Below are 25,958 nucleotides of genomic sequence, written 5' to 3'. Positions count from 1 at the left end.
GAAGGGACGGAGGGAAGAAGGGAATGTTGCTTTATTTCATGTTACTTGCCACTACAGCTTGAGAAATGGGAAATTAACAAAATGAATAAAATATAACTCCTGCTGGTCCAAGCATCTGCAGCTTATTACAAAGCCCTGCCACAGCAATAGTTATTCTTTTCCTCCCTGAGTTCTCCTGTTCCAGCTTTGGTCCCCTCTCTCTTCCGTTCAGTCTGTGTCTCATACTTTTCCCAAGAATTACAGGAGAAATGAAATTATCACCCAGCGAAGGGTGTAGCAGTGTGTGTGCCAAGTTGATCTTGGAAAACCAATAAGACATAGAATAAAAATAAAAATAAAAAATAAATCCCAAACAGGTTTTTTATTTAACATAAGGCCAAAGAAGCTATCAGGCGCTGCTGAATACTGTCCACTAACTGTACAAAATATTGACTGCATGCCTTGCAAACACCAAAATATCCGCTGGAATGCCATAGAAATAAATAACTTCCGCTATAAACACATGAAAACATATCAAACTGTTATCTCTTTAAACAGATTGTAAATAAAAAAATTACCAGTACTTCTACACAATAAATATTAAGAAACCATTGACATAGTTGAAATGCACTCATATAAATTAACAACTTTAATTACATTAGCCAAACAGACATCGGTTAAAGAACTGCATGTAGTATGCCAAAACAAAAAAAAATAATAAAATAAAATAAAAATAAAAAATAAAAACAAACAAACAAACAAACAACATCAACCACAGAACATAAAAAGTTTTAAAACAAAACAGGCTTCAGATTATCTTGGCTTTCATAATTATATTTTTCTTTTAAAGAAAAATATCAACCCATTGTCAATGCACTGTTTTTCAAAGCATTTAAATAGAGGGTAAAACCCACTGGAAATTAATACAGAAGAAATGATGCACTTTATGCATAAAAAATAAATAATAGAGCTGAGACATGTGGTTTGCTTCTGCTCTTGAAGATGTGAACAGCTTCTGAGTGAGCATTCATCCTCTCTGACCCATACAACAGCTTTCAGTGATAAAGGGTTTAATTTAAACACACACAATGTCCACCCCCAAACCTCCTGCCCACATCTACAAGTTTCGTTTATTGTGTAGGTTTTCAGGGTGACTAAGTTTTTCTCTACATTGAAAAGGGAAGTTGCCAAAAGGCCCCCGGGAAATCATTTTTTCAAGTGAACATAATAATTTGAATCTAAGCTTAATACAACTGGGGCATTCACGCTCTCTATTTTTTAGACTTACTTCTTGAGGTCCAATCCCACGGGGGTGAAAAAAAAAAAATTCACTTGCTCTTCCTTAGAGGAGAATGCAGGCATTCTCCTGGAAAACAAAGTGTGGAATCAATCTTAAATATCTATGAAATTGATTGGTCTTCTGGGGCAAGAAAAACCCCAAGTCAGTGTGCTGGAATTTGCCGTGCTCTTTTTGAAAAAAATTAAAAAAAAGTGAAAGAAGAAAGAAGAAAGAAAGAAAGAAAGAAAGAAGAAAGAAAGAAAGAGAAAGGAAGGAAGGAAGGAAGGAAGGAAGGAAGGAAGGAAGGAAGGAAGAAGAAAGACAGAAAGGAAGAAAAGGAAGGAAGGAAGGAAGGAAGGGAGGGAGGGAGGGAGGGAGGGAGGGAGGGAGGGAGGAAGGAAGGAAAAAAGGAAAACAGGGAGAAAGAAGAGTCCAAACTACAAAATATATATCATTCTTAAAAGATACTTGGGGACGAATGCTTTTCAGAGCTTTTAAGACTGGTATGTGTAGATTTTTAAGAGCCTAGAGATCAGCCCTAGAGAAGAGTAGAGAGATGCTAAGATCAGCCAGAGCCACCCTGCTTTAAGGAAAACATACTCTGAAGAGCCCAATATGGTAGAATTTTAAAGTTTTTTCTTTTGGCCTCATGCTGCTACATGAAAAGTGGGGTTATTCACAAGCCCGCATATCTTCCAAGGTTATTGAAGATAGCAATAACTTATCATTCTATTTCAAGGCCATATAAATTTAATGAAATAAAGTTAAAGTTTATAGGTATTTGATAACTCGATCATTTAGTTTCAATTAAATCCTCCCATGAAAATATTGTCGTATGGAATTTCACTTTGCTCTGCTTCTAATTACTGTGGCCACTAGTCAAACTCCATCCAAGCACTCTTTTAAAGGGCTTACAAAGATGGGGCACGCACTTGAGATGAATGGGAGCCACAAACAGGTAGCAACTGTCTTTCGAACATCTTGTTTTTCCCATTGCCCTGGCCATCTCTGCTAGCACACAGGGAACTAGGACTTGGTTCCCCACGCTTATTTTCGTGGGTTCCGCTATTAGTTCCAGTAACAGTTAAGACGCAGTTCAAAACACCCTTTAAGTTTTTCATGGCAATTTGTAAAGTTGAACACTGCCATCCCCCTCTCCTTGAAGCTTTCCTCACCATGCGCACCTTCCCCACCTGCACGATTTCCTCGTCAGTGGTTAAGAGTGAGGAAGCAAGGACCAGTTTTGCATGCTCTCCCTCTTGCGCTTAGGGTCCACTCCCATGTAGTACATGTTATATTTCTGCCTAAGAAAGGATGGACCTCAAGATGTAGTAAGTATATGTGCCCAGTAATAACATTAAAATAATTTGCCTACATACAGCCTAGTGTTACATAGTGTACCGATTTAGTATTTATCTCAAGAAGAGCTAAACCACCTTTTGCAATGTTTGGTTTCTCACTATTTTATTTTCCTACAATTATTTTTTTTTAATCTATGAATGGACATAGGGCTGAAAGTTTCAGTATTTTACAAAATGCTAATGAATGCAATTTTTTTTCCAAATTATTAGTATTTTTTTCAATTTTGGCAAACTTCAAACAAGTCAGTAAAAATAAGGCTCTGTATTTTTAAAAGCATATAAATGAATAACTTATGAGCTATCCTAGGCAAGCTAAATACTGTGGAATAAATTAGTAGAAATTTAGCTTTAAGCATGTACTTTGATATTTATAAAACAAAGTGATTTTTTTTTCTTTTTTTGCATCTGAGTCAATACATACAAACTTATGTATCAAGAGTTTTGGCTGTAAATTAAATAAAATATTAGGGATTTTTACCACTGCTGTCACCCCTGCAGTTCTCTTTCTTACTCTCAAACTCTTAAGACCTTCCCCCCTCCCAAGTTATTTATCTTTTTACTAGTGACAACAACATTATCTAGCCCAGCAAGTAAAATTTCTCACAAGCAGGCCTTAATCACAAAAAAAGTAACCAAAGGCCTAAAGATTAATTTTTTCTTTCTGAAAAAGTTTTCTGATTTAAGATTGATTCCAATAGATAATAAATATAAGTTACCAAAACAACAAACAAAAAAAAAACAACTTCAGATCAGCCTAGAACCTTGAAGAACATGAGTTTCCTGTTTTCCCTGGTGGGGTGGAGGTGGGGGACAAGAGAGAAGAGGGAACTCAGTCCCTGCACATGGAAAGAGGGCCTTGCTGAATATTCACTGGCATTTCCAGGCTTCTTCCCACCCAACTTTTTGAAACGTGCCCACCTAATTCAGAGTAAAAGCAAAACTATAGCCTATCCTTCTTAAAAATACTGTGTTTTGCACACAAACATTCATTGCTTTAAGAACATTTAAAAAATGACAGCCTGAAGTCCTTAAAATGTGTATATGGGCATGATGCAATACATGTATATATACACACAGGTACGCATATGCACAAGCAATGTATATATACACATACAAGCATGTAGTGTTCTGTGAATCCGATTGAACTTGACATCCAACAGTGTACAACTACTGTACGTCCAGTATGAAATGTCCTGCTTAATGGATGTCAAAGGAGTCAAAACCCAAACTTCTCAGGTCTCCGAAGCCTGAACACGATCCACCCTACTCCACCTTGAATCCCAACCCCTGACTCACTGATGGTGAATGATACCAACCACAGACAGACTGTTTAAAGGCTCACACAAATGTCTTTGGTGTATGTGTCTATTTTTTAAGGTACAAAATAATAATAATAATTATAATTATAATAATAAAAATAGCTATTTTGTGTGCTGTAGCAGTTCTTTTATAGCTCACATTAAGTGCAGCTCTTAACCCCCCCCCACCCCCACCCACAGAAAATACTTGTTAAATAAGGGATTAGACAGGTCAAACACCATTGTAGTGCAAATAGTAAACGATAAAAAAAAAACAACATTTACAAAATATAGAAATGTTTGGATCCAACAGATGGACAAACATATTCCTTTCAAGTATCTCTCCTTGAAGAAAATAAAAATTAATCAGGTTACTTCCAATACAAAAAAGTCTCTCTTTTTGTTCTCTCTCAGGTAAACAGTTTCAAACCTATTAGGTTGCATAGTTCTAAGATCATAAGCACCTTAACGAAATGTGACTTGGTATTCTTTGTTCCTTGATTTTTCTCTCTTCCCATTCTTGCTCTCAATTTTTTTTTTTTTTTTTAGGTTGGTTTTTGTTCTGTTTTGCTTTGTTGCAAAACTGGTGCAGAAAAGGAAGTGTACCACCTGCACACTATAGTTCTCTTACCGGTACGTGTGTGTGTGCATGGGCTGTGTGGAAACGCGTCTGTGTGTGTGTGTGTGTGTGTGTGTGTGTGTGTGTGTGTGTGTCTGTGGTGTGTGTGTCTGTGTGCGTGTGTGCACGGGCTGATATACACAGAGAGAGGGTCACACAGACATACCTTACAACCTGGGTAACTGGATGGGAAAGTGCCTGTAACTGGCTCTTTCAAACTCATGGCTTTCTAGATGCTATTTGGGTTGTGCTAGCCCACATTCCTGCAGACCAGACAAGTTGACTTCGAGGCTCACACTGAAGGGGGACTGAAAAGGAGGGGATGATACTCCCGTGTAAGCAACGGATGTCATCACTTTGATAGATACCGGAAGAAACGAAGGGCACGCCTTTCTCCCTTTCCCTCCCAACTCCCATCTTGTTCACTGCTTCATCTCTGAGCCCTGGCTAAGGAATTTTTCCACATCTTCCTTCATCTGTTTCAGGTTTTGTTTTTAGTTTATTTTTTTTTAATTTCTCTATATATATTTTTTCTCCTCGTTTAACTCCGAAACCTTAAACACTTCTTCATGTTGCCACTGTCTTCTCTGGACAACTCTGGCTCCCGTCCCCCCTGGGCTGGGCGCTCTATGAGCACCCACACTCCTCCACTATCATGTTCTGAATGTCCTTTTTGATGATGTTCTGCCCATCATCATAGTACAGCATGGACATGGGTCTCAGCTTGGTGGGCACACAGCACGACTTGAGGTTGGCGAAGGGGCTGTGGCCCCGCATGCGGTAGTGGTTGATGACGGTCGAGTGAAAGGAGAGCGAGGACCCAGATGTGCCTGCTATGTGGCTCGGGCACTCACCCTCGCAGTAGTTGGCGTGATAGCCGGAGGGAGCGATGATCCAGTCATTCCAGCCAATGTCCTTGAAACTAACAAAGAACTGTTTCTTACAGCAGATGTTGACCTTGCCGTCACACTCCAAGCCCCGCCTCCGCCGCCGATGAGGGTGGTCTTCAGACTGGCGGGCCTGCAGCATGAGGAAAGGTCTGTGGGACTGCTCCTTGTCCTCGTCTGCCCCTGCCCCTCCGTCTCCTCCGTCCTTCTTCTTCCCTTCACCCTCCTCCTCCTTCTTCTTCTTCTTGCCCAGGAGCACCAGGCTGGCGCCCGTCTCGTGGCACTGCTCACAGGCAATCCGAACGTCCAGGGAGCTCTTGCCCTGGTCCAGCAACCGCTGGATGCTGCTGGAGACGGGGAAGATGTGCCACGTGCTCTTCCGGGCATCCACCACCTTTTCCGATATCAACACCTCGTTTCTCTCCTCCATCAAGCCCATTTCCTCTGCCTCCTCCCCCGCGTCCACGCCGCCCTGGGGTTGTTTCTGCAAGAGCTGGATGGTGACTTTGGTCCTGGTCCTGTTGGCCTTGGGGACTTTGAGGAAGAGCCAGACTTCTGCGCGTTCCACCACCGACAGGTCACTGCCTTCTTTGGAAATCTCAAAGTGCAGTGTTTTCCTGGCTGTGCCTGCAGACGAAACACAGCACAAGAGAGAGCAGGGACACTCGTTAGTTGCGATGTTGGTCACCAGTCACTAATTTCAGGCAGGCGTGGGGCCTCTGCCACAGGCCATCTCCAACACGGGTCAGAGGATTGTGGCCCCCTGACTGTAAGAACACTTTTGACATTTTTAAATGGTTGAAGAAAAATAGGATTTTGGTGACATGGGAAAATTATATGAAATGGACGCTTCAGCGCCTGTGATAAGGTTTAGCGGGACCCCGGCTACACTCATTTCTTCATAGGCTGTCTGTGGCTGCTTTCGCACTAGGTCCCCGCCAGTCACAAGACAGACTGGCCCACAAAGCTTCACATCTTTGCTCTCTGGCCCTTTCCAGAGAAAATTTGTCAACTCTTGCCCTAGAAAGAAGAGAGCCCAGATCTCAGTGTCCAGAAGCCCGGGAGGTCTGTGTCTGTTCCCTAGCCGCTTAATCTCAGTTTCCTCTTCTATAAAATGGGAATGTCATAAAGACATTTGACCCCTTATGCCTCAGGTTTGGAAGGATCAAATGGGATCACACAGATGAAAGCACCCCGCGAGCTCTAGCAAGTCGTGGAAGCGGTGCTGTTCCCACATAAACACGCAAACACCTCCCCCCTCCCCGACAGAAGTGCCCACAGAGCTAGACTCCTCCTCCCTCACCACAACCTGCTTCACTTGTCCATCATTTCTTTTCTGGGTCACCACGACAGTCTTTGCTTGCATCTGGCCTTTCAGCATAAAGCCAGGCCCCTCTCCCATCATTTCACCATTCAGCAGGTATAAAACGGGAGCCACCCGAGACTCTGGACTCTGCCTCAACTCGGGCTCTCTCCCAGCGCCCCGTCCTCTGTGGCACAGCCACACAGTGTTTGAGGTCAGAAGCATCCCATGCACTCTCTCACCTCCAGGCAGTGTGCCCCTCGTCTAGAATCCTCCAGCTCCCAACACGTCACCCTCAGTGGCTGCCCTTGATGAGGTTTTGGTTTGCAGATGAGACCACACCACTTCCCCGACCCTCCTGCCAGTCTAATTTAGGATGCCCCAGGTCTGAGATCCTATCCATCTTGTTCACGGTCATGGTCCGGCATTTACCAGGAAGTAGGCAATCGCCTGACTCCCTATTAACAAATGGAGGCATCTTCAGCCTTGAGTTATATTAGATTAGGAGACCCACCCCCTACTGCCGTGTGCCCCATTTTTGCCTCGTTCCCTTCTGAATGCAGCTTAATGAGCCCCAATTACAGCGACTGCTACTAACAGAGGGGCAACCCCCACAATGGCGAGGCAGTTGGATTCAGAGACCATTCAGTTCTTGCCTAGTTCACACTACTCCCTTCTCCTTCCATAAGCACCTGTATGTCTGTACATGTAACAACATTTACTGCAAGGAGCAGGTGTCCAGACTGGAATTCTCGGGTTGATGAAACACCTTCCCTCAGTTCCACGTTTACCCCTTGGTGGTATATGAAACGTGCCCTCTTTTCATGGCCGCCTCCTGCGTGTGCCTGCTTACAACAGTCCCACGCACATGCATCTTGTACACAAATCTGAGAACAATGTCAGGAGAAGTTCATCTTAGAACTCGCAACTCCCTAGGAGGGTCTCCCTGCCTGGATTTCTATAGCTAACGGAAATCCAGCCATAGTTATCACTCTCAGCCCTGAGATGTTTACGGTACTATAAATTTTCGGCACTCGTTCAAGTTCTCTGCAGCAGAAGGCAGGCTTTTCTGTGCATTGCGCACTGTAGATTCTGTTCTTAATTTAACACACTCTGCACACTGCGATTCTGATAGTGGTAAATTCGCTGAGGCCAGGGCCAGGAAGGGCTACATATGTATACAAAAGATTCTCCGGCATCTTGGTATAAAGTTGTAGGACCCTGGCCACATTGGTGGTGGTGGTGCGGGGGGAGAGGGGGGGTCCCTTTGCCTCCAGCCCTGGGTCCCTGGCAGGAGTTGAAATGAATAATAAAGCTAGGTTTATGATTAGATCACTAGAGCGGGGAGCAGTTAGAAGAAGGGGGGGACTGTCTTTTTTTTAGGGGGCATGATTTCTTTTCAAAACGTGAATGCAGTACGCCCCTTTGCTACAAACGGTGGGTTTCTCTGTTGCTGTTTTTTGTTTTGTTTTGTTTTGTTTAAGAAAGGAAAAGAGCAGACTCTAGGAAGGAGAGCTTAATGATTTAAATTTAAAAAGACAAGCAGCTTCCGGAAGCCACCCAAGCCTCGGAGAGCCGGCCTGAAGGAGGGTGCAGGCTCCCTCCGGCGTGGGCACCTCCACCCTGCCCCGCAGAGGACAGTCACAAGCTACCTGCTGTTCTCCCTTCTGCCTTCTGCCTCGACATAGGCCAGCGTCTGAAACCTTAAACTGTGCAGGGTGCCACCCTAAGGACCGAGAGATAGTAGCTGCTAAATTAGAGAAGCCAGAGGGCACAAGGTTGTGTTTTGTTTTTCTAGGAAAGAGTGTGAAACTGGAGAATCTGACTCGTCCTCAGAATGGGAAAAGCTCTCTGGGTTTCAGGTAACTCGTTCCCACAGGCTCCGCTGGGCTTTCACCTGGGCTTGACAGGAGGGGCCGGGGTGAAGGCAGCCAGTGCTCGGTTATAGAGAGGGTCCAGATGGCAGTGCAGACCAGCACACATTGGACTTCCCATGAATAGAGTCCAGAGAAGTCCACGGATATGCTGGGGGTGGGGGTGGGGGCCAGGGTGGGCTCACTGGCCCACTGGATTGAAGCCGCGACAGCCTGTGCAAACTGCCTTCCTAGGGCCAGGGAGGCTGAGGTCGCTGGCTTCCAGGAACAGCCTAGAGGAGAGCCCCTCAGTTCACAGGAGCAGGTTTCTAACGCAGGATATAGCCCCTCCCCTTCTTCACAGGCAGCTGTACTTGGAAGCAAATGATTTAGTGTTCCTGAGAGAGGATCATACAAAGAGAGTACTCATTAGAGGGGGCTCAATCTGTCAGGTGCTGTTATATTAGGATCAGAGAGGCATCATAAAATGACTTTCAACCTGGTCCTGGCTGATAATTAACTGCATGGCATCGCCTGCGTACTGTGGAGAGGCACAGCACTGATTTATGCATTGGTTTAATTATCTGAGCTGAAAGATTCTGTTCCCTGTATTTGCTTCCATTGCCTGCGTGCTGTATCTCTCCCCCATATTTCTGACATTTGGATTTTCCCCCTACTAATTGACATGCCTGTCGCCTCCTTCTCCTGGTGTCCATTTCTGGAACTGCTATTTGTATATTGCATGATATTTTATCAGGGAAAAAAAATAAAACAGATCCAATTTCATGAAAATGCTGTTGCCATAATGCTCAGGAGAACAGGGGGAAGAGAGAGATGCAAGTCTTCCTAATGTCTACCTTATATGCAGGTACATTTTAAAAGTTCTATTGTATTTGACTTATTAAGCAGTGCAATATTTTTTTTCTTTTACATTTAGCTTTCATTGCAGAAGGGGGTGGAGAGAATGAGACAGCTAGAAGCTGAGATGATTAATATTTATCAGGGCTGCAGGTTTCAGAAAGATATTACAACCCTCAAATTTCTTAGGTATGGAAAATATAACTAGTCACTTGATTATATTCCCTTTTATCTGTATTCTACCTAAGGGAGATTGTTATACCGCAGTGATGCTTTTAGGATGCTCCAATCTTCAAATCTCTATGCATAACAGTTTGAAAAAATGAAAGGAGGTTGCCTGAGGCTGAGGTGTTTAGGATCAATTACTAATCAGTTTCAGGTTTGACTTAAATATCTCCTGCATCAAATCCTGAAATGGAAGCCTTCCCACAATGCTTTGGGAGCAGGTACAGCATTAGCTTATACAGGTGCGCTCTGGGTTCCTGCATTATTACCTATCTAACTAGATATAGCTGGTGGCTTTGCTAACCTTTCATTACCTACTCTCTGATAATATTCTTTTCATCCTCTGTGCTATTTTTTCCCTCCCGAGGCTCGTGAGCAAGGCTTGTATCACAGCCTGCTCTGCCTGAGTAATTCACTAAGAAAGTCCCACGCAAACCCATGTGGGTGATAATATTTCATCACTTAAACCTCTATGAGCTCGGGGGACACATACCAAAGGGAGAGAGAAAGGTGCATAAAAATGAGTAGGAGGCTGAAAAATTGCACTTTACAGGGAAGACCTTTGAAATGCTGCCGGGGAAGGAGGGATTGGACTGAGGAAAGACCGGAAGCTAGAAGTCAGAACACCTGAAAGCACCTTTTCCTTTGCTTTCAGGATTTTTCAGATGTTTTTAATAACTCAATCATGAAAGCAGGCCTGCCAAGGGTTAAGCAGCCAAGCCCCTTGTTGTTCTCTTCCCCCACACCGGGACTCAAAATTCTGCTCCCCCTCAAGCCCCACACCTCAGATCTGTGGGCGGATGAACATTTCTCATGAAATAAGCAATACACGCAATACACACACACACACACACACACACACACACACACACACACACACACACACATGCACACTTCGCATTTCGTTTGTATTCTGCTTTGTTCGCCTCACCAGGGTCCTGCCCAAAGTATGCTGCCCTTGTACCTATGGGTAATAATTATGTCTCTAATGTGAATGTGGAAAATCTTGTTTATAGATTTAAACTCGCCACGGGAGGCGGGGCAGGGGGAGGGGGGCTCCTTGTAAAATGCTGCTGTTACTTTAATTTCCCATTCTTCATCCAGGTTTCACTGCGCCTAGATATGGTATAGTCCCTGGTACCAGTATACAGAACTACCGGTTACAGCATGCGTGTTCTCTAAAGCACTAACTTTGCATTTGGGCTGTTTTCAGGGGTCTCTGCAGATGGCAGAAAGTGGGGTCTTCAAGGTTATGCCTCCTTTAACCTGTCGCAGAGGTCTTTTTGGTCATAAATTATCTGGATTGGATTTTTCTTTTAGCCTTAATATTTTTATCTTAGGATGTGCTATTGAATTGCAAATGCTCGGCCACATTCCTGTGTCTCCCATTCAAATAGGGGTGAAATAGAGAGAGAAAGGGGCTTAGGATCCTAGAAGAAGTAGAAAAAAAATTCTTAAGATTCAACCCACAGAAATTTCAGAGACCTCTTCCAAAGTTCCTGCGAACTTTTACACTTTGGGTTTTGGATCTAGGGACCAGTCGAGTATGAGGAATTCTGATCTACAGCTCATGCTCGAGTATAGTTTAGCAGAAGAGGGGCCAAGACAAATAATATGTTCTCACAAAAAGTGCCTGGGAAGGTATTACTCCCAGTTCTCCAAATACGAAAGCCGACTTTCTGCCCTCTGACAGCTCGCCGCCCCCACTCAGATCCACCTACGTCACAGGCCCAAAACCACTAGGCATCTTGCTTCTGGTCTTTCTGCCACCATCTCGCTGCACACTCTAACTTTGGAAACAAATGCATCCCCCAAAGCCGTACCCAATTTTTCACAAGGCAGTCACCAAACAGCCCTTTCCTCCCTGTTGGAAGTCACTTGTCATTTGTCCCTGGTGAAAAGCGTTGATAAGACAGGGAAACCAGGCAATGAAATGAGGGGAGCTGGAAGGCATTTTTGTAAAAGCCCAGGCAGCCAGCCGTCTTAGGGAGAGATGTGTGAGCAGATCAGTATTGCTGATGATTCATGGTCACATTTCTCCACGCTCTGCTTCTGAAATGTATCATTCCTCTGCCTTCCATAGAGCTCGGGAATGTTCACATGCATCACTAGAATTCTCATTTCTTTTCTTCTGTCTCATTTACTGTATCACAGGGAGTCATGTTTCTCCCATCCCATAAAATCCTAACTTTTTCTGGAGGACGAGAGGAAGCAGGGGGCAACTGACAAGCACCAAGATTTGGGTGCTGCAGAATGGGGCTTCCAGGAGGTGAAATTGCATTTCCCTAGATTAAATGGGAAGGAGCAAAAGTCTTTGGAATGCGCCCTCTTGTGGCCAATCATTGCCCATTATTGGGAGAAGAAAGCGTGTAACCCTAACTAAAGGCACCCTTCAGTGACGGGTAATTCACAGGAAAGTTCATTAGACTGGCACGGAATGGTGGGAGTCAAGTCCACCTTGAGATGGCTTTCTTGGGCTGGGGGAAAACAGTCATCCAAGCAAGCCTTCTTAGGCCCCTGTTTGGGAAGTGTCAATTTCTAATTCAAATCTTCTGTAACTGGAATCCTCCAAGAAGGGAGATTTAAGGGTTACTTTCAACAACACCTGGGCTTAGTGAGCATTTTCCATTTCTTGGCTCTCCATTTGTCTTTCTTTCCCTCTCTGTTCTCCAACAAGTGCTATCAATGTCTAAGTTGATTACCACCACCAGTATGTAAATCTGGCAGCATATGGAGACTCAATGATAGATTGCTATTGTACATTGACCAGATATTGTCACGGATCACAAGAAGATAAAATAAGATATAGGAGTCAAGAAGGCCACTGATCCCAGCTTCATTGACAATTATAGCCAGAGTGGACTTGACTCTACCCATCCCTTCTTTTTTTCCTTTAAGGACTTAAGGTAAACACAGAGGATTCTGTGCCAGCCATCCAGAGAATGTAGTAATGATGAGCAACCTTGGATGACATGCATTAAAAAAATAATTTTTATTTGTTGGGATGAATGTCAGAGAGCCTGAGAGCAATTCCTCACCACTTAGTTAATAACAACTCGTATCAGCTTTACAAAGATGGGACTTTCCACCTGAGCTCAGTGGGACAAATTCAGTTCCAAGAGTTCTAGACGCTTGAGCTTTTTGTAGTTGCTCAGCTGCTGGGCCGCATCGCGGCCTCATTTAACCATCAAGAAGGGGGCCGAGGGCAAAAGTTAAGCAGGAATTCCCCCAGTTGAGGAATCTTAAGGTTGAAAGATACATCTGTGGGTATGCGTCAGTGTCACGGGCATCGGTGACACTAACTGACTGGGATCCGCTGCTACCCAATAGTTTATAAAGAAAAGCAAAATGAATACCCTTTGCTATTCTCCAAATTCTTACAGTTTGACATAGTTTGAATATGATTAAGGTTGAACTATTCCAAAAGCAACAAGACTTTTTTGTATATTCAGATGATGAAGCTCTTTCCTGGTTAGCAAAATCAGCAACAACATACTCATATGGTACTCTGCTTGGACAGCAGACGGTCCACATAGCAATCATTAATTCCGTGAAGTCATAGTAAACCAACTTAAAGTTGATGTGTGAAACTTCTCAGATGAGAAAAATAAGTTAAGTGTAATAAACCTTTTCTGGGACTCCAGCAGCTGACCCAAAGTCAAGTTGTAAACTCAACCAGGAGGAGTTTTCCATTACAAACCTTAAACTGGAGTCAACGTGTGAGTCAAATGAATCACCTTTTTAAAAAGTAACTCAATTTCTTTTAAACTAAACACGTAACAGAAAAGTTAAAAAAAAAAAAGCCGAGATTTCATATAAATAAGAAAAAGACTGGCACTGAGATGAAGGCCATAAGTAAGAAAGAATGCTAAAGGTCAAATTCTTTCACTGCAAAATCTCTCAGGGCCAAAAGAGTGGTTTGCTAGACAAGTCAGCTAAGTCAGATGCTGTTGCCAGCATCAGGTGTATATTAAAAGTGGTCAAAGTCATAGGTATACTTAGTCATCCGATGCGGGTAAAGCCAATTGAGTAAGGCTTGCAATTAAAGCCATCATGTGTGGTAATTGGTATATAAAAACCTAGACAGGGTCCCTTTGTGTCAGCACTGGGAGCAGACCTCTAGACCACTGGAATCCATCCCCCCCACCCCCCAACACTGGACTCCATGTCAGTAAGCACTTTCTTTCCTACCTTGCCATCAGGAAAGGTTGAGGAAAAACTGAGTGTGCAACTTGAAAACTCCAACCTGACTTTTTTTTCCCTCAATAAGCTTCAACAGATAAAGTCATCATTATCATGCCCTTCGGGGGCTGCATTGAGAAAGAGCTTTGAGAAAGAAAGACCTTCTTTGAAAAGAAGCTTCTGGTGAGAGAGAGAGAGAGAGAGAGAGAGAGAGAGAGAGAGAGAGAGACTGTCCTGCGGGGAAACTTGCAGGACGTCAGGGCTTCTCCTACGAGGGGAGCCAGGAAGCCAGCAGGCTATCTATCTGCTCCCCCAAAAGGATGCCCAGGTCTGGCAGGGTTTTCTTGAAAACAGAACATCTGAGTCAACAGGTTTTCAGGATTGGAAATTCTGAGTGTTGCCTTAATTGTTTATACGGCTGCGGCAAACTTTTAAACAGTAATGCTGGGAGTCCCTGCACATACTTTACTGGCCATATGCTCTACCAAACAAAACAATGGCATTCCTTTCAAATGGATTTGGCAAGGGAAACAATTCTTTAGCCTGGCATTACCATGAAAGTAACACGGTATGAACACATCTGTGTGCCTGGGCGTGCAGGGGCGTGTAGGCAGGCAAAGGGTCTGTGTCACATAACTGTAAAAATAACCCAATAACCTGGCTCCAGGTCTGTGGCCGCCCTTCTGACAGGTATTTTCTATCCAGCAACAGGTTAGCGTGGTCCAGAGCCAAGGATTAGAATCTATCAAAGTTCTTCCTCTTAAGGATTGAGTGAGAGCTCAGTGTAGTATCTGAGAGCACTCTGTCAAGGTTGCGTTCCTTGCCAGAGAGCTCTTTTAGTAACTTTGCAGGGAACAAAACTCTTTTTTGTTGGTGGTGGTGCTGTTGTTGCTCAGAGAGCAAAAGTCAGTGTTCCAAAAGTGGCCGCGGGTTCAATGTCAACTGTCCCCCCAAAGTCCCTCCTCGCTGCCTAGAATGTGATGCCCGTGCTCTTCCAAGGCAGAGTTTTTTCTAAAGGCAAAACTGACTGTCACCAATGAATATGCCCTGCTTCCCTGGTGTGGCCCCTGACTGGACTTTTAAAGGGAAGGTTTGTCTTAAGACAATGACTCCATCCATGCCAGGCCACCCCGACCCGCGCTCCGCGCCCCCACCCCCACCCCCATTAAAAACTTTGGATGGGGTCCGGAAGCCTTCCGGGCCCCCCCCACCCCCAGCACCCGAAAACGCCCGGGCTTTCATCCGGCTGCCCGGATCTGGTTTCACAGGCAGGGCGAGCGAGCCTCCCGCAGCCCGGCTCCCGGCCCCACGCTGGCCCTCGGAGCTCGCTCCGGGCTCACCGGCCGAGTTCAGCAAGTGTGAGCTCGCCGCCTCTCCAGCCAGGGCTCAGCCTCGAATTCCGCGTCCGCGGAGAAGTCCTCCCCCCCCCCACCCCCCGCCCGCCACCCCCCGCCTCCCCTCCGGCCCCGGCGCCACCGGCGCCCGGCACCTCACCTCCTCCCTGGGGCAGAGCGCGCGGCCGGAGGCGCAAGTTCGGCCCCCGGACCGCCGCGGAGAGACGCAGGCCCCCCCCGCTTCCCCCCCCCCCACCCCCCAGGCCGGCACCGACCTGACTCCGCGAACGTGATGATCTCCGAGGTCTGCTCCATGAGTTCATTCATTTCTGCCCTCCTGCCGATGTCATCCTCTATCTCCACGTACCCGTTCTCCCCCACTTTGCCCACATGGAGCTTCCTGATCGCGTTCAGAAGCGCCGCCTTGGGCACCGGCTGGGTGACTTCGGGTCTCTTCTTCAAGTGCAGCATGTTTAAAATGTGTTTCTTGACGGCCTCCACCATCTCCGGCTGAGAGTTGGGTACATCCTTTGGCAGGGTGGCCAGCGCGCAGGACGGGCAGTCGGGGGCTGCGCCGGGCCCCTCGGATCCCGGGGTGGGGGAACTCCTCACTATAATCCAGCAACTCGCCAACAGAAATCCTCGCAGCCAAAGCAAGGGCATCCTGGCAGCAAAAGTTGTTGTGATTGCCTTTTTAAAAGGCCCTGCTTTTCCTACCCCCACTCACGCACAGGTTTGGGTTTGGTTTTTTTTTCCCCCCTTTCTTTCTTTCGTTCTTTCTTTTCTTTTCTTTTCTTTTTTTCTTTCTTTTTTTCCCCCTCCTCCTCTTCAGCAAATTCTCTGGAACAAGAACAAAAAGTTTTCTGTGAAGTTTTGTTTGCAGGTTCCCTCTCTGAATGCAGTCAGTGCGGTAGGTTTGTGGCTCTCAGGGAGGAGAGTTCTGACTGTCTCCGAGTAAGAGAGAAGGAGGGAGGGAGGGAGGGAGGGAGAGAGGGAGGGAGGGAGAGACAGGGTGGGGGGGGAGACAGACAGAGACAGAGAGAGGATGGGAGGGAGAGAGACAGGGAGAGAGGGAGAGAGAGGAGAGAAGGGGGGAGAGGGAGAGAGAGGGAGGGAGAGAGGGAGGGAGAGAGAGGGAGAGGGAAAAGAGGGGGAGAGAGAGGGAGAGGGAGAGAGAGAGGGAGAGAGAGAGGGAGAGAGAGAACGATTGGTCCTAAGTGAGTGCGTGAATGGGCGAGGGAGGGAGTTGCTCTGTGAGTAGAGGCTGTGATTAGGAAGGGGAGGGACAGCCCGGTTTCTGACAGGCTGCTCTATTCACTGCTCCCTCACACACACCTCTCTTCAGATATCACCATTCTCGGGAGTTCTACTTCCCTTCTGAAAGAAATCCTTCCAATTTTGTTCTACTTCCCCCTTTTATTTTTTCTTTCTCTGCCCAGTCCCCTTGCTTCACCCAGTTCCTCTTTTGGACGGGAAAGAAAACCCCGCTGGAAGGCACTGTCCTAATCTCCAGGGGTGACTGGGTCGAAACACTGTGCCCCCAGGGCCCTCCAGCCCACCTGGCCTCTGCTCCAGGGGACCCACCGCCCGGCCCATAAGGCGGGGCCGCCGAGGATCCCGGGTGGTGGGTGGACAGGTACCTGGAGGTCGGGAAGAGGGGCAGGCTGGTCACCGGGGGCCAGTGGATCGTCCTGGCTGGAGGGAGTCCCAGAGGTGGCCGGTCTCCCATTCATTCATATTTAAATGTTCAGGGTCCTCAGCTCGGGTAGGGGATCTGAGGGGGGCGGGGAGAACTTCTGTCTGGGGTCACCTAACACCCTCTACTTTTCCCAACCGCAAAGTGCAGCCGCTCACTGAAGGATCCACGGGCAAGTCAACCTGCTCGGTCACCTGAAACTCCTCTCCCTCTCCTCGGCCGCCGCCCCCTTCTGCCCTGCGCGCCCGCACTCACAAATTACAGCCTACCTCCAGCCCCGACTTTACAGATAAAAGTGCAGAGTTCATTTGGCCTTTTCCCACATTATTCCCTACAAACAGTGGGCTCCTATGACTCGGATAACTGGTCCTCTGGGAAAAGAATCTCTGAAATATACTGGCAAATGATTTTCTCCGCCATGTGGGAGTTTTTCAGCCATCCCCCTACCCTGTCCTGGACCAGCCTGCTCATGGACTGGCCCCTTGACGGCTTCTTTTTCCCTCAAAGGAAAGGCACAGATGAAATCATCATGGATTTCAGCGTTCACAGAAAAAGAAAAATGTGAATTTTTAAACAATGCCTCTCTGAGTTTTTTTTATTCTCCCCCCCCCCCCTTTTTTTTCATTTTCTGTCTTATTGCTTTTATCATGCAGAAGTATCTTTAAGAGGTCCATCTGTTAAAGCTTTCCTTCTCTCTCGGTTTCTTTCCCACACATAAGCCCTCAGTTTCTGTAGATACAGTCAGCTTATATCTGACACCTAGTGTGTTCAGAGCATCATAGTTAAGCAATGTGCTTTGGGTGGAAAAAGTTAAGAAATACCATTACTACAAGCCTAGGATCTGAGGGCCAGGGGAGGAGGGTGAATAAATTGTGACATTAAGTTAAAATTACAGTTTGCATAGATAACAATGCTTTTCTGAATCGGACACACTGTCCCCCTTTTCCAAAACAATTACTTGCAAGACTTTCTCTGTTCCACGCCATCTATCACCTTTGGGATTTCTCCTCCAGGAACATCGATTACTCTGCTCTTCTTAAGATTTCTGTCAACATTTCCTAAAGAGCCTAATTTTTTTTTTTTTTTTTTTAAGCAGGGAATGGTGAAAGGGAATGGGGAGGGGGGCATTTATTTGCCTTATGATCTGTTAATAAAACATCTTTGAAATACAAAACTTAACATACTCTACCTCGTTGGCGTCATATATACAGCACCCAAAGAATTTTGTAGTCCAATTAAGTTTTACAAGAGAGTCTGAAATAAACCTAAAAGTTTAATGACTCCAAACAACTCAGGAGTCCTACTAGTAGCATTTAGATAAGGGTAAGTTATCAATATTTGGATTCCCTCTGCATGTCGAGTATGTGTGTGTTCCCTGAATTTACTGTTTGTGAATGTAACTCTTAAAAACAGCTTTCCCTGTGGCATATGTACTTGTATATAAGTGCTGAATGGGCTGTATAAACACACAATCTCTCTGCATGCTCTACTATTAAAAGCTGTATTATTAACCTGCCTGAATAATATAAAAAGGTACCAAATTACAACGTGCATTGGAAGTGCAGTAAGTCAACTCCTTGTAACCTTCCTGACTATGAATGTGTCAACAGCTCCTAAGTAAGAGTTAAAAAAGCATTACCTTTCCGGTCCTCTGTCTTTCACCGGCAGACTCCTGTATCGTGTGGAAAGAGCTGTGTGAGGAGTTCCTCTTCATGGTATTGGCACTCTCAAGTTTTATACTGTGCTACTCATTTGCACACTCACACATTGGTACCACTCAAACAGAGGAGGGCTGGGGCTTTGTTTGGGATTGGTTAGAATCAGCATGACATCAGCAGATGACTGGTTTTTCCACTGTGAGACATATTTCATAATTCATTATCTGATGGAAAGCCTTTCTTGGCTGCTGGGACACAACTTGGTGATCACTGAGCCAGTCAAACCTCTGACTGACTAGACTACCTTTTAGAAAAACACTGGAACTGAACAGCTATATCTCACTGAGTGTCCAACTTCCAACTTTTACTACTCGAGCACACACTTCTCATTATATTCAGGCTCGGGTTTTATGTCTTCACATAAAACATCTGTTACTTCATGAAGTTGCCTCTATTTACAAAGTCTTTGATTGTTTCTTACAGGGAAGAAAATCTGCAGTGCTCTTTAGAATGATTCTGATTTTACTTATGAAAGTAAGAGACTTCATTGAGGAAAAAAAAAAGGGAAAATATGTATACCTATATGATGATGGTCCCCCCCCTCCCCTGACTTCCACTATTATTTTACATCTTGACATTGAATGCCTGCTTCATAAATCATTTGTCACCAAGAACTTTGAAAACAGCCATTCTCTGCTAGTGAACTTTACAAATATCCTTCCCAACTAGCAAAAAAAAAAAAAAAAAAAAAAAAAAAAAGAAGGAAGACTCACACCCCATTCTTCTTTATCAGGACTTCAAGCCCTACGATTTCTAAATTGTTACAAATACAAAGTGAGATTAGTGAAAAGGAATGAACATTCTTTGAAACGGGGGTTATGTCGGTTAGGGTTTTTGTTGGGCGGGAAGGTTGCTAGCAAGGCCGAGAAATAACACAGTTGGAAGGAATCTTCAGACGAGAATAGTGGGGAAGGGCTGTTTGAAGGAGTACAACTGAAGCATAAGCCGGGGTACTCATGACAAGTGGAATAAAATGTGCAAAATTGGGAGCTAATGCAAGCCATATGACCAGATATGTTGTTTTGTATGCAGGATTTAACATGCATAAAATAAACTTTTCACTGTACCCACAAGCAAAATATAGAGGCTCTGGCCTCCTGATGTGTAGTCGAAGCAGGTTCCTTTAGGACACCAGAAGTTTGCTATGTAGGAGGGTGTGCCTTGGCTAAACACAGAGACGGTGGGGATGATGAGCTGTACGCTGGGGATGGGGAGGGGGGGTATTCTGAGAACTGTATAGGCAGAAATAAAATAGGAAACTAAATCATTGGGCTGTAGAAGCACAGAGGGAACCTGGGAAGGAAAGATATAAACAGGATCGGTGTTGGTTAACTCCCAAACTGCCCATCAATTTGGAATTGGATGGACTCGACCCCTGCCTAAGGAAGGATCTTCACCATCCTTTTTGATAAGCACTGTGGGAGACCACTGGCCTGCAGGGCCTCTGAAACCACTCCCAGGCGTGAACCCTGGTGTCCTGGAAATCCCATCATGTGTATGAGCTCTGGGTGCGCAAAACAAACGCAGATCAGACCCTGGCTCCACTGCCTCCTATAGCCACCACAACCCCCTAAGGCTTCGTGTGTCCTCCTCTGTAAAGCGGGAGCCACAGTACTCAACTGACAGGGTCAAGTGCGTGCTCAGAACATAGGAGGTGGTGTTATTTTTGAGGTGCCTGGTGGCTCTTTGTCAACAGTTGTGTCACAGAAATTCGCAGGGCCCTGACTAGAGGGGCGACCCTCTACGTGCGTGACTCAGATCCAGTTGGCCACCGGATGCCTCTGAAGTGCCCACCTACCAGGTCAGCCCACCAGCAATGATGTCATTCTCCACCTGAATCCCCAGCTTCAGAGCTGAGCCACACCGAGGAAATGCCTCCTCACCGGTGGAAATTAAAGTGGGGGTGGTGGAGGAAGCAGGCAGGTTAAAATAACTTCTGTCGAGTATCGCGGACTGGGAATGATCTCTTCCCTTCCGAACTCCAGGGCCCAGGGGTAAGCCGGTCAGCCCAACTCCTGACAGGCATCTACTTTTCCTGCCTGGGTTTGGTTTCTCTTTCACTTCCTGCCCCCTCCCCCAGCAGCGTCCCCACCCCCGGCCCTGCGGGCCCGCTGCTCGGCCTGCTACTGTACCTTGAGCAGCACCTGCTGGCAGCTCCCAGGGATCACGCCGGAACGCGGCCGCTGCTCGAGCCCGGCTCGCGGGGCCAGGGTCTGGGCCAAGCCGCTCCGAGCGGCCGCCTCTATTTTTACCCCGGGCACCAGCAAGGGCAACTTCTCTTAAGAGCAGCTCTTGATTTTTCCCCCCTTTTGGCAGCTAAAGAATTCAGAGAGGGGGAGAAAAAAATAAAATAAAATAAAATCACTATTCAGCGAGTGCAGCTGGGAATCTCTGAACCCAGCCCTCAGTGCCAGGGTCGAAAGCCCGGCCAGTGTCGGGGACGGGGACGGGGACCCGCGGGGCCGGCTCCAGCGCGGATCGAGGCGCGCCAGGAGCGCTCACGCCCCACGAGCCGTCCCCTTTCCGAGTGTGCAGTCGGGTCCTACCCGCTTCTGCGCTAGCACAGTGGCCCGCTGCCACCGCGTTTTTCACCTAGTGCAGGCGGCCTGATTTACTGGCGACTTCGCCGAGCTCCCCACTACTCGCTGGAGCGTTAGCACGGCTCTGTTCTCGCCTCGAGGAGCAGCCCCTGGGGAACCTGGTAGAGCAGCTTGCTGCGAGAAGGAGCCGGGAGGGAAACCGTGGTACCTTCTTTTACTGTAATTGCAAAAGGCGCGATGTGCCAGAGATTTATATTTAGACGTTGTATGTTTCTACTTTTATGTAAATGGAGCAATTAGGGCCTGTCTTTGCTGCTGCTAACTCCAGTGCTTGGGCCTTGCTGGGGAGCTGGTGTTTTCAATCACAATTAGTGAGCTGGTCAAAAAACAAAGTTCATTTAAGGATAAGAGCTCCATGGTGTGCAGGGAGGAGAGACCAGCGTCCCCCGTGCCTCCCTGTGGCCTGTGGCGACACACACCTTAGGGCAGCGGCTAACCTATCTCGGTGGTTACCCGTATCAGCAGCTGTGCCCGTGTGGAGCTGGCACAGACCAAGAAGCAAGGATGTTCATTTTTCTTCTCGAGCAAACCGTATGGCCTTCGGCTTTCATCCGTGCTATTAATTGGTCTCTTTGCTCACTTCTCCTGGAACAAGGAGACAGGCCTAGGAAAGGGGGCCGTTTTTCATGGCTCTGTTATTTTCGCGGCTGCTCGCTCACACCTTGCTGTAATTCCGTGAAAAATACACGCCGGGAGACATGAACACCCCAAGCAGGTGACCGGGAAGTTGTCGTCCGATTCAGCTGAAATGACACGAGGCTGGGGGGGTTCAGAGCATGGACTATGCTGCTGACAACTCAGGGTGTTTTAGTTCCTTCCTATGAAAAATCTGTTTCCCCCAAAAGCATGATTTCTGGTTCATCCCGTCTGGGAAACGGAACATAAAACGTGACTGTGGAGAGAAATCAAAAGGATTCGAGGTGTTCTGAGCAGCTGCCGGGGTTATTCTGGGCTCAGGGCAGGAAAACCTTGCCGGTGGGGAGAGGTACCTCCCTGGAGAGGCAGCTCGGAATCCAGAAAACGTGGGCAGGATCCAGAGTGATATTTGCTGCAGTGAGATTTCAGAAGTCTCATGAAATGCTTTAGATTGAGTACAGGATTGGCAAGCCCTGCCGGTTTCCTGGACAGCCAGAGCCTGCCCATCGCCCGGGCCGTATGTTAGGTTACAGAGATTTTCGACAAAGAAGGATCAGCCTTCCACATTCACAACTGAACTGGGAAGCTGTTTGCTTTTAAGTTCAATCAAGCAATGAATGCAGCTAAGCACAGAGGGAGAGGGAAACATTAAAATTCCTCCCAAAACTCATTAGAAAACAACAGGGTCAGAAACAGTTAATCCAAACCCCAGTTCCTCAGCCTCACATTTCTCTGAGAACCACTGGAATATCCCACAAAGCCTTGTGCTGCATATGACAGCTCTGTTTCCAGAGTGTTTGGAAATGCCTTATCTAAACCCAGGGAACCCAGATGCTACAACTAAAATGAGTAGGGAAATAAAAGAAGGGGGGGGAACCCAGTAAATTGTTATCCACCAGTCTACAGCAGGCTTCTCAACTGGGATGATATTCCCCCCCCCCCCCCCCCGCAGGAGATATTTGGCAACATGTGAACGCATTCTTGCCTGACATAACTGGGAAGGAAAGTGTTACTGGCATCTAGTGGGTAGAGGCCGGGGATGCTGCCCAACATCCTGCAGTGCACAGATCAGCCCCTGTGACTGAGAAATTATCTGGCCCCAAACGGTAATGGTTCTGCAACTGAGGAACCCTGATCTAGAGTTAAAGTTTCCCCTAATTCCCTTCTCGTCCATGCTCCCAGGGGCCTTGGCAACGATGCAAAACATTAATAATTCAAGTGATTCTGCCTCCTCAAGTGTCTTGTGCTTCCTGATTAATGGAAGCCCACGCCCCACAGAGATACCAACACAGAAAGAGTGCCTCTCCGGCAACATTGTTGTCACCCTCGCTAACATTCCAGCATGGCCTCCATACACTTCCTGTTGGCTTTGTGTTCGAACCAAAAGCAGAACTTGGGTGACCAGCGACAAGATGAGATGAGTTGGCCCGCACCCAAGTTGTTAGGAGGCAAAGAGCCTCATGGAAAAGAGTAAGTGAATGAAGCATGTGTTGCTCGCGTTAGCAATTCAGTATCAGATAAATCCACGCACTAGAGAATTCCCTGAAGGAAAATTCACGAAAGTGAGATTAGCAAGCCTTCCTCCCCAGCAAACAAATATGATGGAGCTTGATTTTATTTGTTTAATACCTTAGGGGAATGACACACAGTCAATATCCAAGGAGATACAACAGAATGCTCTCCTAAATCCTACTGCATGTTTCAAGCAAGGTTACATTCTCCAAACTTCCTTCTTAAAAGGGAGGGGTGTGACCATTCAAGGAAGGGCATGCCCCTTCAGGTGCTGCTTTCCTGTAAGGACTGGGGGGAACCCTGTGCAGGATCCCACATCTCAGAAAATAATGACAACAACAATAACAATAATGATAATAATAATAATCAACAAATGTCGGTGAGACCCTCCAGAGGGAATCTGCCTGGATCAAACTAGCTTAGAAGTGAAATGCCGTTCTCCACATGATGAGGCCAGTTTGCCTGGATCATCACTTAGTCCCTGAGCCACTGGGATCATCCAGAAAGGAGAGGATCAGTCAGAGATTGTTTTAAGATGAAGAGACACCCTTGAGCGGAATATGTTAGGCACCCCAATGCCATTTCATCACCTCCAACATGTGAGTCACAGTCTCCTCAGGTAGATGGTTATTTTGGAACCAGAGGCCTCACTCAATCCACTTCCAAATGATTCAGAAGTGCCTGGATTTCTTCCCAAGAAGTAACCATGTCGTAGTTATGAAAAACCCAATATATAGAGAGAAGCCATCAGTTGCAACCTCTACCAAAAACCATATATGGAAAAAAAAAAAAAAAAAAGCACTAACACTAATACAAACTGAATAAATATGCCGTCAAAGTCCTTCCTGACCAACACATATTTCCAAGTTGTTTATCATAACTCACTTCTAATCCAATCAGGAAACATCTGCTACAGTGGTAGATCTTTATTGCCCAAGAAGATCATGAAAAATACTCACAAGAGAACATAGACCAGATTGCTGTCGCCGTTCTTCTCACCCGGATCCCCTCGGGCAGTAACTTCCATGTTGTTGACTTGAGGACACATACGTTTAGCGAATAAATTCCACGGGGCCAATAAGAGCAGAAATCTTGATTCTAATCCAACTTCCCCTTTCTACAAAGATGCCCCCACGACCAGCTCCCAAATTGTGGCTTTGGAAGGGAAGACACAGAAAAGGCTGGGAGCAGTTTTTGGTGTGTGGTGTTTTTTTTTTTTTTTTTTTTTTTTTTTTTAATCAGTGAATTGCTATGTCCCTCGTGTGCTGATAGAAAGAGTCCAAAGGTCCTGCCCTTCTGTCGGAGCACCTCCGAGGCACGTCCAGGCCTGCACGACGGGGAGTGCCCTTGTTCCGGTCACTGTGTACTTTTGTGCACACTGACCGGGAGCATTGGCGGTGGTTCAGCTCGGTTAGTAAATATTTCCAAGTGCCTCACTCTCATTTTAGGAAGGTCAAGTTTGCAAAGGTGAACTGGCAAGCAGGACCTCTGTAAACCTTTATCAGCTTGGAAAAGCAAACTGTCATTAAGCACAATGTACTGAGAGTTTGGAACCTCTGGATTCTACAACTCACCTTAAACTTTCAAAAGATAACTGATGGCCACAGTCTCTTTTCTTAATAGTCACTGAGTTCCTTTTTAAAGATGAGATAGAGGGGCGCCTGGGTGGCTCAGTCGGTTGAGCGTCTGACTTTGGCTCAGGTCATGATCTTGTGGCTTTCGTCACGATCTCATGGTTTTCATGAGTTTGAGCCCCATGCCGGGCTCCATGCTGACAGCTCAGGGCCTACCCCTCCCCCACTCGTGCTTGCTCTCTCTCTCTCTCTCTTTCTTAAAAACAAATATTAAACAAATTTTAAAGATGAGATAGAATGTTGAATGAAGTTAAGAGCCGTTATATTAGAAGGAAAACAGCTTCAAAAACCCTCTCTCTCATAGACCAGGGGTCAATTTCGGATCACTTAACGAGCAGAGGCAGAAAGCCAATCATGTCATTTGGTCAACTGCAGCATCGTTCAACTATGAACTGAGAAAAATTAAAATGGTGCTCCCTGTAGCAAAGAGTTCACCCAGTAAGTTCCCCAAATTTCAAGGAGCTTTTGTTTCATTAGATGCTCTTAGCTTCATGTTAGTCACAGGGAAAAAAAAAAAAAAATGCCCACATACACACGCACGACTAAATGTAGTCAGTTTGCTCAGCTGTTGCTGACGTCACTGCTGCCCACTAGGAATGAGTTACTGTAATAATCCCCCTTTTATTAATCATAGGCTGGAGGAAGCAGAAAGTGGGTGACATCATTAGGCAAAAGACCGGGCTAACTCATGCTCCAATTTACTCAGCTTTATTATAACATTTCTCAAGTGACATATGAAAGAGATTACCATTTCACACTTTCCCCCTCTGAGCCATCATCCCTAACCTTCAATCCAAACTCCCATAGAAGAGCTTAGCTTTCAGATGGAGGCACAGAAAGGCCAACTCTCACCAAGGTTCCAATGTCCTCCCCGGAACAGCTTCTTCCTTGGCTCAAGATGGAGGCAGTCTCTAGAACCACAGCATCCCAAATGATTCTCGGGTGATGCTGGCTCTGGTGGCATCTGACCGGACGGGGCCGCCC

General features: G+C 46.2%; 1 protein-coding gene and 1 long non-coding RNA gene across 5 annotated transcripts in view; one reads left to right on the top strand and one right to left on the bottom strand.

Moving 5' to 3' along the window:
- Window positions 1-342: 342 nt before the first annotated feature.
- Window positions 343-24,548, bottom strand: INHBA (inhibin subunit beta A). Of its 3 annotated transcripts, XM_045494351.1 has the most exons (4): window positions 24,300-24,548; window positions 20,725-20,908; window positions 15,454-16,018; window positions 343-6,050 (listed from the first exon to the last, which is right to left on the bottom strand). In XM_045494351.1, the coding sequence occupies exons 3-4, from the start codon at window positions 15,839-15,841 to the stop codon at window positions 5,164-5,166; spliced, it is 1,275 nt and encodes a 424-aa protein (XP_045350307.1). In that variant the 5' UTR covers window positions 15,842-16,018; window positions 20,725-20,908; window positions 24,300-24,548; the 3' UTR covers window positions 343-5,163. The 3 variants fall into 3 exon arrangements, with proteins under 3 accessions (XP_045350307.1, XP_045350308.1, XP_045350306.1); XM_045494352.1 differs by lacking the exon at window positions 20,725-20,908; XM_045494350.1 differs by lacking the exons at window positions 20,725-20,908; window positions 24,300-24,548 and adding an exon at window positions 18,514-19,152.
- Window positions 9,315-25,958, top strand: part of LOC123606242 — a 36,467-nt gene continuing 19,823 nt past the window's right edge. The window contains exon 1 of one of the 2 annotated variants that reach the window (XR_006716186.1): window positions 9,315-9,447. This is a non-coding gene — a long non-coding RNA (uncharacterized LOC123606242). The remainder of the gene's footprint in view (window positions 9,448-25,958) is intronic. The other variant, XR_006716185.1, reaches the window with a different exon arrangement.

The sequence above is a fragment of the Leopardus geoffroyi genome, chromosome A2 (assembly GCF_018350155.1).
Source record: "Leopardus geoffroyi isolate Oge1 chromosome A2, O.geoffroyi_Oge1_pat1.0, whole genome shotgun sequence".
Taxonomy (NCBI): domain Eukaryota; kingdom Metazoa; phylum Chordata; class Mammalia; order Carnivora; family Felidae; genus Leopardus; species Leopardus geoffroyi.
This window is presented reverse-complemented; position numbering and strand designations above follow the sequence as displayed.

Excerpts from the sequence above, each read along its gene's own strand:
- INHBA (XM_045494351.1), bottom strand. The coding sequence starts at position 15,841 with ATGCCCTTGCTTTGGCTGCGAGGATTTCTGTTGGCGAGTTGCTGGATT. Across the intron at positions 6,051-15,453 it reads CATCACGTTCGCGGAGTCAG|GCACAGCCAGGAAAACACTG; the intron begins GTCGGTGCCGGC and ends TTTCGTCTGCAG.